At 40.9% G+C, this 15,491-nt stretch overlaps 2 protein-coding genes across 3 annotated transcripts in view; both read right to left on the minus strand.

The window, feature by feature from the left end:
- Positions 1-14,299, minus strand: LOC110059090 (disintegrin and metalloproteinase domain-containing protein 10-like). The gene is made up of 8 exons (XM_089296016.1): positions 13,666-14,299; positions 10,977-11,075; positions 9,976-10,159; positions 8,430-8,641; positions 5,140-5,275; positions 3,103-3,226; positions 1,520-1,658; positions 1-81 (listed from the first exon to the last, which is right to left on the minus strand). Exons 1-7 carry the CDS (start codon positions 13,842-13,844, stop codon positions 1,525-1,527), a joined length of 1,068 nt encoding a protein of 355 aa, XP_089152142.1. The 5' UTR covers positions 13,845-14,299; the 3' UTR covers positions 1-81; positions 1,520-1,524.
- LOC149107945 (disintegrin and metalloproteinase domain-containing protein 10-like) overlaps positions 14,137-15,491 on the minus strand; it is an 8,627-nt gene continuing 7,272 nt past the window's right edge. For both annotated transcript variants that reach the window (XM_089296015.1, XM_089296014.1), the window contains exon 7: positions 14,137-14,565. In XM_089296015.1, the coding sequence (XP_089152141.1) occupies positions 14,335-14,565 (231 nt within the window). In that variant the 3' untranslated portion in view covers positions 14,137-14,334. The remainder of the gene's footprint in view (positions 14,566-15,491) is intronic.

The raw sequence follows: 15,491 nt of genomic DNA on the forward strand, positions 1-15,491 counted from the left end.
TTAAAAACGTGTTTTTTTTTAATATCATTTCACAGTTACTGGAAGCCTTGATTACCCTTCAGAACAAAAGGAGAAAGTCACCTGTAAGAAAAAGTAAGCAAAGTATTGAGCGATATTAAAAATTAACCTTCCATAAATTTATAAATCATAGGCACATGTATTACACGACCAGTCACAACTACAAAATTCTGGGACCGCAGTCAGGTATCCGACAGAATAACATCAGCATAATCTATTTTCTTGAAAAAGTGCCGGGTTTTTACTTAAGTTTTCGTGTTTATATGGAACGCTCATTCAAAAAAAACACTTTTGAAAAAGACATTTAAGAGCTTTGGGTATAGCAGGAGGCCCGACAAAGTGTTTGTGTACTGTGCACATTGACATTTTTATAGCAAATGTATGGGATTTACAGAACACTTTGCATAACTGCATAAAATCACGAAAATATGAACAAATAGTTGCTGAATTAAAGTAAATGTATTTTCTAAACTATGTAAAGTCGTTGTCATGGCCCAAAATTGCCAAATTCAGCAGGTTTGAAAGATTTTTACGTTTGCTGTTTACAAAATGGCCGTTATTTTAGTATTCTTTTGTTTGCTTGAAAATGAGCCCTTGTTGCCTCGTTTAAGGGAAAATATTCTTTTGAATTTCGAGTTTAAGAACGAGGCAACCAGGGCTAATTTGCAAGTAAACAAAAGAATACTTAAATGGCAGCCATTTTGGAATAAGGTGTATACATATAATAGGGGATTTAAGTAACCAGGACGGCGATGCCGAAGACAACTTCGATTAAAAAATGATTGCATCTTTTACCTACGAATCTCCCAATACTCTAAAGTCATTAACCTTGTTTATCACTGTAAAAACTATCACGAAACTGCAACTGGAACACAGCGATAAATTTGAAAAAAGAAATTTAAAATATTAGCCGTTGTGGTTCACGTTCTCCAGACAACGCAGAATTTAGTCATTTCACGTCGTTGATTTACAGCGGACGGCAAAGAAATGTGCTAAGAATTATAAGGCGCGTGCACAGCCATTGTTCTGCTCATTAAGTCTTTTGTTTAACGACGTTCCCGATGCCGTTGGAACAGCTCCAGCGACGAGGTGGTTTTCGATCTAAAAATCCCATCGCTCTGCCACCAAACTAAACAACAGAAAAGAGGAAAATTTCGCAAATCTTCTTGTATCTTTCAGTCGAAATTTTATCCATACAGCCCACTACTAGCCTTGGCACAAAACCCATGCCTCGATATTTTAAGCTCTCAGAATGCGCAGCGACAAAAAGTTGTGCTGGAGGGAAATCGCTGTTTCCTAGCCTCGGTCTGATTGGATACAGTTAAACAATGCACGTTAACGATTCCTTCCCGTGGGTAGGGTGGCATGGGAAAAACCAATACTCACTAGCATAGGCAGTGATGTCAATGGTGCGACACAACCCAGGGACCCTTAAACAGTTACGGCTAAAGACGATGCCTATTCAAATTGCGTCGTCAAATTTTAATACGCGTCGACATACCTGTTTCAATATTCAGTCATAACATATCCCTGAGCCAGGAGTCTGTTGATCGCAGCTTGTTCAGATGAAGAATGAAGGATAGCACTGATTAAATCACTGCTGGTCGCATCAGGAAATAAAGCCCGCAAACGGGATTCATCTGAAAAAAAAACAAACAATGAGGTGCTTACTTTAGATCGAGCTGGGGTTTTCACGTAATTTCCTTGCCGTAAGTCACGCAGCCTAGTTTCAACAGGCGACTGTATACACTGATCGCAGCAAATTTGACCGCCAGGGAAAGTCGCAAGGCGAATTTTGTCGCCGTCTGTTGCGGGCACACTAGGCTATTTTTGCCAATCGCTGGCGATTTTTGACGTTGTCAGATATCTGCGATTTTGTTTTTGCATCGCGGCGATCAGAATCGCTGGGGAAAATCGCAGTCACCGCAGCGGGAACAGGTGACAATTTCGGTAATTCCAGCGATCAACGTATAATTTAGGACGTTCGCGCCCATACTTACTGCGCATCCTTTCTGCGCGCGAAATTAATGTCGCAACGTCACGTCACGCCATACATCAAGCGCGCATAAGGCTTGGGACCAGGTGCTGAGCCTGCGTAGCAGACGTTTGCTACGCAGGCTGACACCGGGTGAGCTAACTTCGCCTGCAATTTACTCTCTTCTATGCTCGGTGACCCCCATTTTTTCCTTCCATAAATCAACTCCTTTTCGATTTTATCCATTTTAACAACAACAACAACAACAACAACAAAAGAAAACAGGAAAAATGTGTCCATGAGAAATTACAAATATTTCGCTTTTGCGGCTCTCGTGCGAGCGAAGGTTTCTTCGAATGTGGACGGGCAACGCTACTATTTACACTTTTTTTAGGCCTATTCTACCTCAAGAAACGACGTCAGCTCCAACAGTTTACTTAACATACTTAGTTGTGTTGAGTTGAGTACGTTTACCTGATCTAAATTTCTCTAGTGTAGCTTTTCTATGGCTGATAGTTGTAAGCTAATATTGCCGGTGTTACAAAACTCATGGTCTTTAACGTTCCTTATCCCGAAAACAAGTACAGTGATCCCCAACAATTTTTATTTTTGTGGACGGTAGGCCTAATCGTAGAAATAAAGCTGCGTTTTCAAATTTCTCCGGCGTAGTGTGGTCATTGTCCAAAGTGCGAGACGTAGATCTCTCCCGAACATGTTTAAACACATTTAAACTCCAGTTTAGGAAATCATAGTAGATAATAATAGCAAGAAATCCTATAGGTTCAGCTACCTCTGCGTAATCTGTTAAGTTTCTGCGTTTCCGCACAACTCTAGCTGTACTTCAAAATTCATAAATCCGAGCCAAAGCCCTAAATTCTCCCTCTATTCCTTTTTTAGACTAACACACAAGTCAAGCTGCGAAAGCCGAACTCAGAGCGAGAAACATGCCTGCAACGCTCAAAACTCGAGTGTGAAGAGCGCAAGGTAGAGAAACCTACACCTAGAAAGTCTGTTCAGTTATTTTCTTGCGGGTGAGCCATTCCTGGAACGATGATTTGTCATCAGAGACTATGTTTCATTAAACTATTCAATAATATCTATTCACTCACGTGATTCGTATGCATCAGCTTCTCCCATATTTTTGTCTCCGCTACTGGTGCCCAGTTTCCCCTCTTCATCCACAAATTCGTCAACAGGCAATTGAGAGGTTCTCACATGTACATGCTGCTGATTCTGTGAATGAGAAACATAGAAACTGCTGCATTTATTTTGGGTTGCCAGAGAACTCAAATGTTTTGGACCAATTTGAAAGTATGGCTACAGTCTTGCCAAGTCATTGCAAAAGAGGGACCCTTAAAGCCAGATACAGCGCTGGGTCTAAGGCCAGAAAGCTCTAAACATAAACTTCAAGTTGACCTCTGCTGCTTACTTAAATACCAAAAATTATATTTGTTTATATAGACAGAAAAACCGTTCTCCAAAACTAAACAATCTCTTACTGTATTTAAAACACATTTATGAAACAGAAAATAATACAACTACAATCGCTTTAAGAAGTGGGAGCGTCTGCTGCCCTTTTCGTAATATCTTGAAAACTTGATCCTAGTTCCCTGCATGAAAACGAAAATGGAAACGAAAAGAAAAGACACTAGGCGCTTATATACAGAGGTGTGTATTTTCATCACTTACTGACAGGAGTAAGCTGGTATTTTTTTAGTGTATTGCAAGTAAGTATGCTGTAGTATTCTACTTGCTTTGCAAGAATTGATAAGAAGCACAAGTAATTATGTTGTAAGTAGTACAAGTGATCATATTATATTGTAAGTATTGTAAGTATTAGCATTGTAAGTTGCGTGAGTAATTGTACTGTATAACAAGTATTGTAGGTAATGAAAGTAACTACAATAGTATTGTAATTGGTGTAGCCGTATCAGTTAATATAACTAACAAATATTATTATTCAACTTTCATACACTATACGAATTCAGATTTTCTGCTTGGCTGATTTGTACCACGTGATACTGGGTTGTGACGAGACAACCACCTTGACGTCATTATCGTGGTGTAATAGCCGTAGTGTAAATTCAACCCACGACTGTCATTACACCATGGCTTCGGCCGACTCAAATATAGTGATTTCAATTCAGTGTTTCTTTGCGCAGTGTATTCAATTTGAATAATAAAAATGTTAACGCACTCATTGCTCATGAATGATCGAGATTTACCTGTACTCATTCACTAACAATGAACTCGAAACTTTCAATACCGAACGAGAAATTTCAATACCGCACGAGGCAAAGCCTCGTGCGGTATTGAAATTTCTCGTTCATTGTTAATGAACTCGTGCAGGTAAATCCCGATAATTTACTCGCTGAGTGCATTAACCTAACGACAACGACAACGATAACGACAAGGACAAGGACAACGACAAGGACAAGGACAAGGACAAGGACAACGACAACGACAACGACAACGACAACGACAACGACAACGACAACGACAACGACAACGACAACGACAACGACAACGACAACGACAACGACAACGACAACGACAACGACAATGACAATGACAACGACAACGACAATGACAACGACGACAGTGACAACGACAACGACAATGACAATGACAACCACAACAAAAGTGACAACGACAATGACAACGACAGCGACAATGAGAACGACAATGTCAATGACAATGATAATGACAACAACAATGACAACGACAATGACAATGATAATGATCATGACAACAACTATGACAATGACGACAACGACAACGACAATGACAATAACAATGACAATGGCAATGACAATGATAATGACAATGACAATGGCAACGACAATGGCATTGACAATGACAAGGACAATGACAACGACAATGACAATGACAATGAAAATGACAACGACAATGACGACAATGACAATGACAACGACAACAACAATGACAACGACAATGACAATGACAAAGACAATGATAATGACAACAACAATGACAATGACAACGAAAATGACAACGACAATGACAACGACAACGACAATGACAATGAAACTGACAACGACAACGACAATAAGAATGATAATGATAATGATAATGATAGCATAGTTCCCCTCGGCATCAACAAATTCTGGGGTTCTTACACGTACATGCTGCTGATTCTGGACGATGTGTGGCAAAATAGCTTGCCTTGCAAGCTGGAGATATTTTCGTCCTCGGGAAGTGAACTTGAGGAGAACAATAGCAACCGAACAAATGCTGCCGATTATCACTAGGACGTAATACCTGAAACACAGCAGATTTGCTGTTAGAAGAAATTGTCATGCATATAGTTAGTAATCCAACCTCTCCACCACTCCCTTAGTCCACGTTTTTGACTAATCCCAATCCTCCTCAGCCTTGTGCGGCCGATACAAACCTACTGAATTTAGCGATGTCTTGTCACTCAGAATGGAAAAACGTACTGCGCCGCTTTCTACACATCTCAAACTCTACTCGCGGGCTCAGGTAATAATGCGGCTGCAATGGTGGAAAGAACGGCGGACTGCTAATAAAGTAGGCGAGGATGTCGTTAGGTTGACTTATTTATAGCAGAGCTCCAGGAGCTCCATATACTTTCAAAAATTTAGTAACCTATCCATCTCAAAAGTTTGGGTTGTCATGTGACTCTCCATACGTCCTTACGTACGTCCGTACGCCAAGCCCAATACCTTGAAAGAGAGTGGTACCATTACCCTAGGTACATCTTTGATATTGGACATCCATGCTATGATTAATTGACAGCTGTATAACCAAGGTATCCGCTGATCAGTATCACGTGACCATATCGCGGGCTTAGGTTTAGAGCTTGTGTACCGCCGAGCTCAAAAACCTTCTTTACGTTAATTTTGTCCGAAAAAATTGATTCCCCACGGAAACAATATACCAGCTTTCCATTAGTTACTTTAAGTGTTGCTGCTTACCAGAAAAATTGAGAAAGCATATAAAGTTTGTAACTTGTTTTGCTTACACGATCGAAGAAATTCCCGCCATTTTTTCAAACTTGGAACCTGCGCACGGCCAAAACTCGCGCTTGCTTATGACGTATTTCCGCCCTGAACTCTTGTCATATAACCTACGTAATGCCTAAAGCTCCACAGTATTATAAGTTTAATAACAAGGAAGTATGAAAAACAGCCATAGTTGTATGTAGCCTGTGAGAGCATCCGCTTTCTTCGGGTCTTGCTTTGCTCGGCGCGTGAACCAAGAGCCGAAAAAACTGGAAGCGCTCGCAGGCTATTCCACGTCGAGTCACTTGGTAAATTTCGAAAACAGTATTTCAAGGAAGTACTAATAGGGGGAGGGGGTACATTGTCTCTTCTAGAAGTGTAATAATGGGAAGTATGCAATCACCAACTGTGCTGCGTTGTGCAGAATGGGACACCAATGAATACCACCGTCGCTCAAGGGTAGCTAAAACATGTATCGTCCATGGGTCGTGATAACGATCAACAGAAAATTGATAAGAACCATTCATTGTTCTTTGCGGTTAAATTAAAGCAGGGACTTACGATACATGAACCTATCCTGATTAGGAATATAGCACAAACAGCGATGATAAGCATTGTATTCCAACGCATTTTATTACAGAGCTTGACGTTTCGCTTGCTAGTCAACATATATCCTCAAAAGTGACCGTTACAAATTTTTGAAAACTAATCTGGAACCTAGACTGAGAAAAATGAGTAAGAGTACAAGTTGTCTACACAGTATTTCAAACGTTTTGTGATTTGGTTACTGTGATGACCTAGGTAGGGTACTGGATCGCAGGCTCAAACCAGGTTAAATTATTGTAATAGCAGCTTCGCTTTCAGGCTTGGCTAAATCTATATATTGCCATTACGGTTTCTGGAGGTTTTCCATCAGGTCACGCCAGGAGCGTTACTTACTTTCAGATGTTTTATTGCCTTTTTGATCTCTTGGATGGCTCTGAGACCCGGTGAACAACCAAAGCCGCCTCAAGAAAGACTCAGACCGGTGTCTCCGATCAATTCTACAAATTTATTGACCGGATAGCATCTCAAACGAAGACCTATGGCAAACAACAGGACAAGAGAAAATGGAATTGCAGGTCAAGAGAAGACGCTGTGGTTGCCTGGGTCACACTCCGCGCAAACCAAATACCAACACCAACAAGCCTGCCTTGAGATGGAACCCACAGCAGAAGCGGAACAGAGGGAGGCCAACGAACAGCTGGCGACGGTCAATGGAGGGGGAGATGAGAGAAGCGGACTTCAACTGGCAACAGTTAAAGAGACAGTCACAATACAGAGAGGGATGGAGAGACTTCCTCAGGATCTACGCCCCCCACGGGGTGAAAGGGTTTTAGTCAAGTCAATTCTATATATATGCGGCTTTAACAAAGATAGTGAGGAGCAAATTTGGAAGCAACGATAGGTGAGTGTGCGGAGGAGGTTGATTTTGTAGTTGCGAGGTGTGAATAAATCCCACTTGGTGTAGAGGCCTGTGAATGTCTTCTTCCGGTGGACAGATGTCAAGAAAGTGTTGTCAGGGCAGCGTTTGACAAGGATGTCTAGAAATGGAATCTTATTGTTTTCTTTAAATTCGATGGTCAATTTGATGTTATCGTGCCGACCGTTTGGATACTTAAAAACTCAGTAGCATTGTCTTTGCTGCCAAACATTGTGAAGGCGTCATCAACTTATCTGAACCAAAGTGAAGGACAGAATCTGCTCTGATGAGCTCTTTGGATGTCACCTCTATTTACAAATGTACCACTTGATAAAACAACACGTATTTTTCAAAACAGATTGTATTCTCTCCCAGATTCTCCGCAATTACCTCGTTCTGTTTAGCAGAATCTATCAGAGTTTGAAACTAAGAAGATCCATTTTATATTTGATGGTCATTTTTGACTCATTACTGCGATCGGATTGATGGTGTAGCCTTGGGTTCACCATTAGACCCAGTTTTGGCTGATATTTTCATGTGCCACTTTGAAGAAAAATGGCTTATGAACGGCAGATTGTGGCTCGTGGCTCGTGGCTCGTGGCTCGTGGCTCGTGGCTCGTGGCTCGTGGCTCGTGGCTCGTGGCTCGTGGCTCGTGGCTCGTGGCTCGTGGCTCGTGGCTCGTGGCTCGTGGCTCGTGGCTCGTGGCTCGTGGCTCGTGGTTCGTGGCTCGTGCGTCCTGCGTCGTGCGTGATAATGCAAGATTTTATTGTGTATGTTCAGATGGTCCAGATGATGAAAAGTGCATTAGTTCCTGTTAAAGACTTTATACCGAGACCGAGCTGTATTACGAAATTCAGTTAAAGAATCTATTTATGAAACAGCAAATAAAACTTTTGGAAAGTTTTACTTATCTTTGTCTTGATCGGCCATGATCCACAAAGTTTTACTGCAGTGAAACCTAACAAAACCAGAAGGCGCAAGACTTACCAGTGTCTCTTTATCCAGTTTGTTATGTCACTCATGGCCGTCTTAGCGAAGAATCCTCTGAAAGTGTCCCTGAGTTTGTTAAGTTCACTTTCATTGTCCACAATGACACATACACCATATGAGTCACAGTAACCCTGGTGAGACTTGCAAGTGCTCCCGGAAGGCTTGAGAACGACTCGACCCAGGAACTCCTGGCCTGATACGCACTCACCCTAAGAATAAGAAAACGGTTCGCGTCAAAGTATTCAATGACAATACAATGGAAACAAAACGTTGCTGTACTGCAATATCGTCGGCCTTTTCCCGTGAATACTCAAGGACTACGAGCAGCCTCTCCCAAAAGCGAAAGAGAGATTCTATAGATGAGATTCCAAATCAGTCAAGAGAGCAGTTTTTAGCGGAGCTCTAGCCCTGCGCCCCGAGGGCGCACGAGCGGAACCAGAAAAACTGGTTCTCACGTGATTGTCAGTACTTCTGCACGACACTTGCACTACGCGCGCCGAGCCGAGCCCCATACCTTGAAAACTAAAAGAGAGTAGCACCATAACCATAGGTAAATCTTTGATATTTCATGGACATCCATGTTATAGTCAATTGACAGCTTTCAAAATAAAGTATCCGCTGATCAGTATCATGTCATCATATCGCGGGCGCAGTTTTAGAGCTCGAGGTCCCACGGAAGATTGGATCGCAAGCTCAAGTTACTGATATTACTCTGGGGGCAAGGGAGGAGATTCGTACGAAGACAATTTTTCGGCGCAAATTAACGCCTGGTGCGTTGCTTACTTTTCTTCTAAAATATTCCTTGCATAATCGTTTCCTGGAAAGTCGCTAATACTTTGCGTTTACGTAACTTTTACAAAATTGGATGCGCTATATTTGATAGTCTCCTTTTTGTTAAGTTTTTAACTAGAAAAAGCATGTAAAACCACACGCCGAACAATTCAACGGGTATCTGATCCAAGAAAAACAAATCCTTTTTTTCCTTTATGGCTAACTTATTGTAATCAGGAGCTCTGCTTTTAGGCTTGATTAAATCTATATCACTGAGTATTGTAAAATCAAAAATAACAAGTTCTCACTCTAGTCAATCATAAAGATACAGAAAATCCAGTGAACCAATCAAAATTCGAAGCAACTACGTGTAGCCAGCACGAAGCGCGGGAAAACATGTGTAAGCGACAGTTGGATTCAATATTGGTTTTAGTGTTACTCCTGATTGGTTTAAAAAGTGGTGCGAGTTTCTTTTTAACCAATCACTGAGCGCAGTAATGCAAAAGCAATAGTTTTGATGTTAAAATGTAAACCGCTCTAATTCAATTTATAATGACATAGGTAAAAGAGCACGAAGAAAATGATTATAGAGGCACGAACAAACGAGAACTAAACTCAACCGGGATCAAAGAAGAAATGAACGGAAAGGGGTTTCTCACCTCTGTTAAGCTATATCTGCAAAATGAGAGCCAGGAAGAGTCATCAGCTATAGCCGTAAAAATGTCTCTTCAAGCGATATCAATTTGAAAGACTGCAAATCCTTGTCACTCACCTGACTGTTGTTGCAACAAACATGACACATTTCGTCCGTGTTCTGGTAGCATTCACACTCAGTGGTCTCATATAGTGCACATATTGAACCAGTACAGCTGCCATGGAGACAGGTGTTTGATCCTCCATTGCATGTCACATTGCTTGGCTTGGACTCCGCTTCAGGACAACGTCCATTCATACCAGTTTGATATATTAAAGAAAATCACATCACCCCAAAAAGGCCTATAAACCTCGACACTAAGCATGAAACTGCTAGGAGTTTGGCCTCTTCCCCCCTCCCCCTTCCCACCCTGCGATGGAATGCTAGTCCATCGCAGGTATCCCCTCTCTTCTCCAGCTCCTACGTGGAGCCAGGCATCGTGAGAGTAAAGTGTCTTGCCCAAGAATACAACACAACAATCCCAACCAGGCTTGGAACCCAGGCTGCTCGATCCGGTGTAAGGTAAAGTCTGGATACTAGCCAAGTCGCCTATCAGGCCGGAGCTTATCCCGGTTTCTGTAGCACGAAGAGACTAGGAGTATTTCTACTCCCCCCTGGATGGGATGCTAGTCCATCGCAAGATTACCCCCCAGTATTAAATTTGCCGGTACCCATTTAAACACCTTGGTGGAGAGAGGAACTGTGAGCATAAAGTGTCTTGCCCAAGAACACAACACAATGTTCCCGGCCTGGACACCAACCCGGACTGCTCGATCGGGGGTCGAGCGCACTAACTATGAGGCCAAAGTACCTCTTCGATCTGGTGTCAAGCGGTGAAACACGGCTCACACCCGTCTGCCTGGGGTGCAAATAGTTATTGAACAAGCTTAATCCATGATTGGTGCTAGCACTAAAACTATTTTTATAAGTTACCAGCAACGATTTCAGCCCCGTTCAAAATCGGCTTTTGTCAACCAGTTTGGATAAATCTCAAACACTTTGTGGTTTTTTTTTTTGCATCAAATTTGGCTTACTGTCTCATATATGGAACTTTTCTTCGTGATCTTATCAAAGGATATTCACAAGTAGTTTCCAGGCTGCACTCTGTTTCTGCTCGGTACACACGAGCTTTGGATTTTGAGGTACATTGTTCAGTACAACACTCCCCGGCAACAGAACTGAAAAGAGAAACAAAGGTTTATGTTTCATTTGTAATATTTGTTTATTTATTAACAATGTCGTCCCCAATTAGCACAACAGCGCTAAATACATTTGACACTTAAATAAAAAAGTCATTTATTTATTGATTTATTTATTTATTTATTGATTTATTTATTTATTTATTTATTTATTTATTTGATAGAGGTCAGTGAAAAACAAAAGCTTCATGGAAATCAACTAGAACAGTTCTTTCCACCCTTGCAAATGGCCGGTGTGACTAAAATTTGAATTGACCAATCAGGGTTACGGGGATCTTGACCCCTCAGATATAAATTTTTCTCCAAAAAACCATTTTTTCGAAACATGAAGATTTTACATCTCTGACCATTTGCAAAACGTATTTTGAAACGATTTTGCTCTAATTACGCTTTGATTTACTTTTAAAGTAAGAAATCTGCACACTGTAGCTATAGTTTCGAGATAGCAACACCCATAGTAACGATTGCTTACAGTCCAAAAACACCTACAAAATGGATTCAATTCAATACATTTTAATAATACTTTACAGGAAAGCTTTAGAGATGTGTACTTATGAGACTTTTGCATCTTGATCCTGAACATTATTTCCTCCACCATCTTATACGCCCCTTATACTTAGTTCACATTTCTGTGACCGATGTGTATTTGGGTATTTAATGAAACATTTATGTAAAACCTTTCGATATACCCCCTCCCCCCTAGCTCTGCCCCACCCCCTCCATTCACAGGGCTAATTTGAGACCGAAGTAAAACTTTAAAGCCTTATATAATTTTCTCAAAAAGACCAAATCCACGGATAGACAGGTCACCAATATTTTGCACACGATATCTCCATTGGGTTTCAACTGAATGTTGTCAAATTTTCGAGATTAGTAAAGGACACAATTATCTAGGTCGTTAACCTTTTTCCCATTCTCACGAGTAAAAAACCCTCAAAACACTGTTTTCTGAGGTTTGTCCCTTGGACAACTTGCTTATGGACATGATGAACGTAATTCCATGCTTCTTGATAATTTACGAGGTAGTGGCTTAAATGTCGTACTATCACCATATAACAGCCTTGTCATGCACAACTCCTTTCTGTATAAGATTGCCCACATGTGTAACCAGTTACCAGCTATCACAAAATCCTTGACCACTTTGGCACAACTTCGTTCTCGTTTGAATGGTGTGGAGTTTGCAGGGTGCCAGTGTATGAACTGTATATACTAACTCGAATTTTTAATATTAAAACTAGTTGCATTTAGGAATATGATATTTTAATTCTGTTTATAAAATAACTGAGCTACTACGCGCGCTCTCATTGGTTGATAGGTGTGTTTAGATGAGAGTATGTAGACACGGCTGTGACGTTTTAGATTCGCGCGTATTTTTGAGAATTATTTATAAAAGCAATAGAGTACTTTTTCCGTGTTTACATAGCCTCATCTAAACACTCGGGGGTTGAGAGAATTCTCGAAAGTTATGCAAACCCTCGACTACGTCTCGGTTTTGCATAACTGTCTCGAATTCTCCGAACCCTCCTCGTGTTTAGATGAGGCTATGTAAACACGGAAAAAGTGCTCTATGTAGTAATTGTGAGTACAATGATGTAGTATTGTAAATAGTTCCTATCATGAGCCCCTGGGCTCGGGAGATTGGGCAACCACTCCCTACATGTTAGTCACCTAACTACCTAATTATCTCGAACCATTCATTTGTACGTTATCGCGTGAATGGTCAACACCACTTTTTAACACTTAGGAGCTAGTTATTCATTAACTATTGGGACATGTGACCTGGAAAAGCTCATTTTGTAAAGTCAGACTGCGAAGTCCTATAACGTGTACCAAAACTGTCCCACAAAGTTGTTTTATAAAAATTATAACTTATTTTTAAGGTAAGACCCCCTTAAGAAGGCGGAGAAAAATGTACTGTCCTGACGTAAAATACATCTTAGCTGGAAAGGCATTGAAGTCGGCCAACTTTTCTTACTGGAGATGGCATTAAACATTCAAGAAAAAGGGTTTATAACTCCCAAAACCATACCAGATTGAAAAAATAAAAATTTTGAATTTTTGAATTATTATTTTGGTTTCAAACTTAGGTTCCCAGCGTTTGGCAACTCGCTCTTCGATCGCTGTCGCCAGATAGGATAATAGTTGTGTTGTTTTGAACAAAATATGCTATTAATTGGCAAATTAAACCCAGAATTCTTAAGTTAAGCATAAGAAAACGTCAAAGCAACTTAACATAATCTTAAGTTTTTGCTAGCTGTGAAGAAAAAGACTGTTATCGTGTCGTTTCTGTAGGACAGCTCAGTTTTGACTGGCGCTGTACTGCAGGTGCAGGGCCCATACGCAAAGCAACATATCAGGTTGGCTTTTTGTTAAACTGCTTTAAGGTCTGGCAGTTCAGATGCTACCCAGGATTTGAAGAACTGTACAGACCCAATACATAGCAATAATGGTGAACAAAGTTATGATGATAATGACAATGATGATGATGATGATGATGATGATGATGATGATGATGATGATAATTTGCAAGCTGCTCGTTATAAAGTCATACATACGGGGTAACACACACCTGCATTGCTCTCCCTGCTTGACCGTACATCCGGGTATGTTCAAGGCATCATCTCTCGCCACACAGCACTTGTCTACCTCCATGCATTCCTCTGGCCTTCCACAATCACATTCCTCACCCTCCTCCACGATCTTGTTTCCGCAGTACGAACCACTGTTATGAGCTGCCAAAGGGAGCATAGAAGCAGATTTGTTTGGAAAGATGACAAGGTGTTTCAGAATTTTTTACGGTATTTGTGTTGCGTCACTCGTTATGCCTCAGATCTAGCGTAATATTGTGGCAAGACCTCCATGGACCATTTCATTTTGTAATAAACAAAATCGGTTCTCACTTGAGTGTCATGTAATTCATATGTAGCTCGTGTATTTTCGTGTAGCTTTCTTATGTATACTGATTGTTCTTACACTGTCGTCACTTTTTCAGCCAATCACCAATGCCAGTTGTGACTCGCTCGCACACATTTTTCTTCGCTTCTTTTAGTTTTGATTGGTTCACTATATTTTCTGCTTTCGTTTGGGTTGTAATATTTTCTAACTTACCTTGCAAGGAGATTTTCCGCTTCTCGATATGTCAAGGGGCACAGTTTATCACATAAAGTATCGAGACAAGGGCGTGATATGTTAGTCTCCTTCGCAGCCGTTATATGGGTCTTCACGCAACACTTCTCCCCTAAAGCGTTGCGTGACGACCGTAATAATGGCTGCGAAGGAGACTAGTGATATGGGCAAACTGACCAATGAAACACTCTTGTCCTTTCGAAGAGATTACGGGCGATATTTCCTGTTTGCTACATGGAGAAAACAGGAAGTTGTTGGGTTCATGTCCGTCGCTTGCTCGTGAATACATGAAAAAGTTGCCATCACTTCCGCCTGGTGAACATTTACATGTGTCTGGGTCATGCTAAAGGTGAACAAGATCGCGTGTAAAAGTTTTATATTTATAATATTAGCCATAATTCATTACGTGTTAAGTAACATGATGATGTGATTCAGCACTCGGGCTACTAACTTACATTTGGTAACTCAAGGGAGGGCTTTTAATAGAGAGAGGGTGCCTTCTTCTTTTTGATCATTACATCTGAATGTGAGGTCCGGGTTACTTACCATTTACCCAAAAAAATTCCTCAAATTTCAGTCAGATTGTGAACGGTAAGAAAATTTTTGCGCGAACACCAGGGAAAGTTTCTATATTAACGAAACGTCTTGAAAGGTAGTCCAAATTTCCAACTGAAATGGGCTTACCATTTGCAATTTTTCAACGCCATCTTGGAATGTATGATCAGGTTAAACTCGTCCTAGCCTCGTTTGGTAAATTGAGAGGTTTCTGAGTAATTGGTAAATGGTCAATTCGAACGGAACTTGCAATTGCCATCAGGCATTTCTGCTTATCATTTGCACAAACCATTGACGAAACGGTTTCTCCGTGTAAATGGTTAAACAACCCCGATAACCCAGTATCATTGCCCTGAAGACTGAAAACAACAACACGTGGTTCCAAAATCAACATAGTTTTAAACTGCATCTACCAGAAAAATTGCCATCGTCCCTGTATTTGAAAATTCTTTCAAATTGCACTCGCCTAAAGGCTCACGTAATTTTGAGAGAATTTTTCAGTATCACTCGAAGTGTAAATCCTTAATTTCACTCGTATTCATTAATTACCATACTTGATGCTATTTCCAACTTACTCTGTGCCTGATTTTCTGCAAAGAAACCTGCACTTACAATCAAAGGAGAAGAGAGTGACAAATCCGCAACGCGTTTGCCATCTTGGAAATTTCGGGTAAGATCAATTTGTTAATAAACTTGAACCGGTCCCGTTATTAG

Source organism: Orbicella faveolata, unplaced genomic scaffold (assembly GCF_042242905.1).
Source record: "Orbicella faveolata isolate gen_17 unplaced genomic scaffold, um_ofav_v1 contig_26, whole genome shotgun sequence".
NCBI lineage: Eukaryota > Metazoa > Cnidaria > Anthozoa > Scleractinia > Merulinidae > Orbicella > Orbicella faveolata.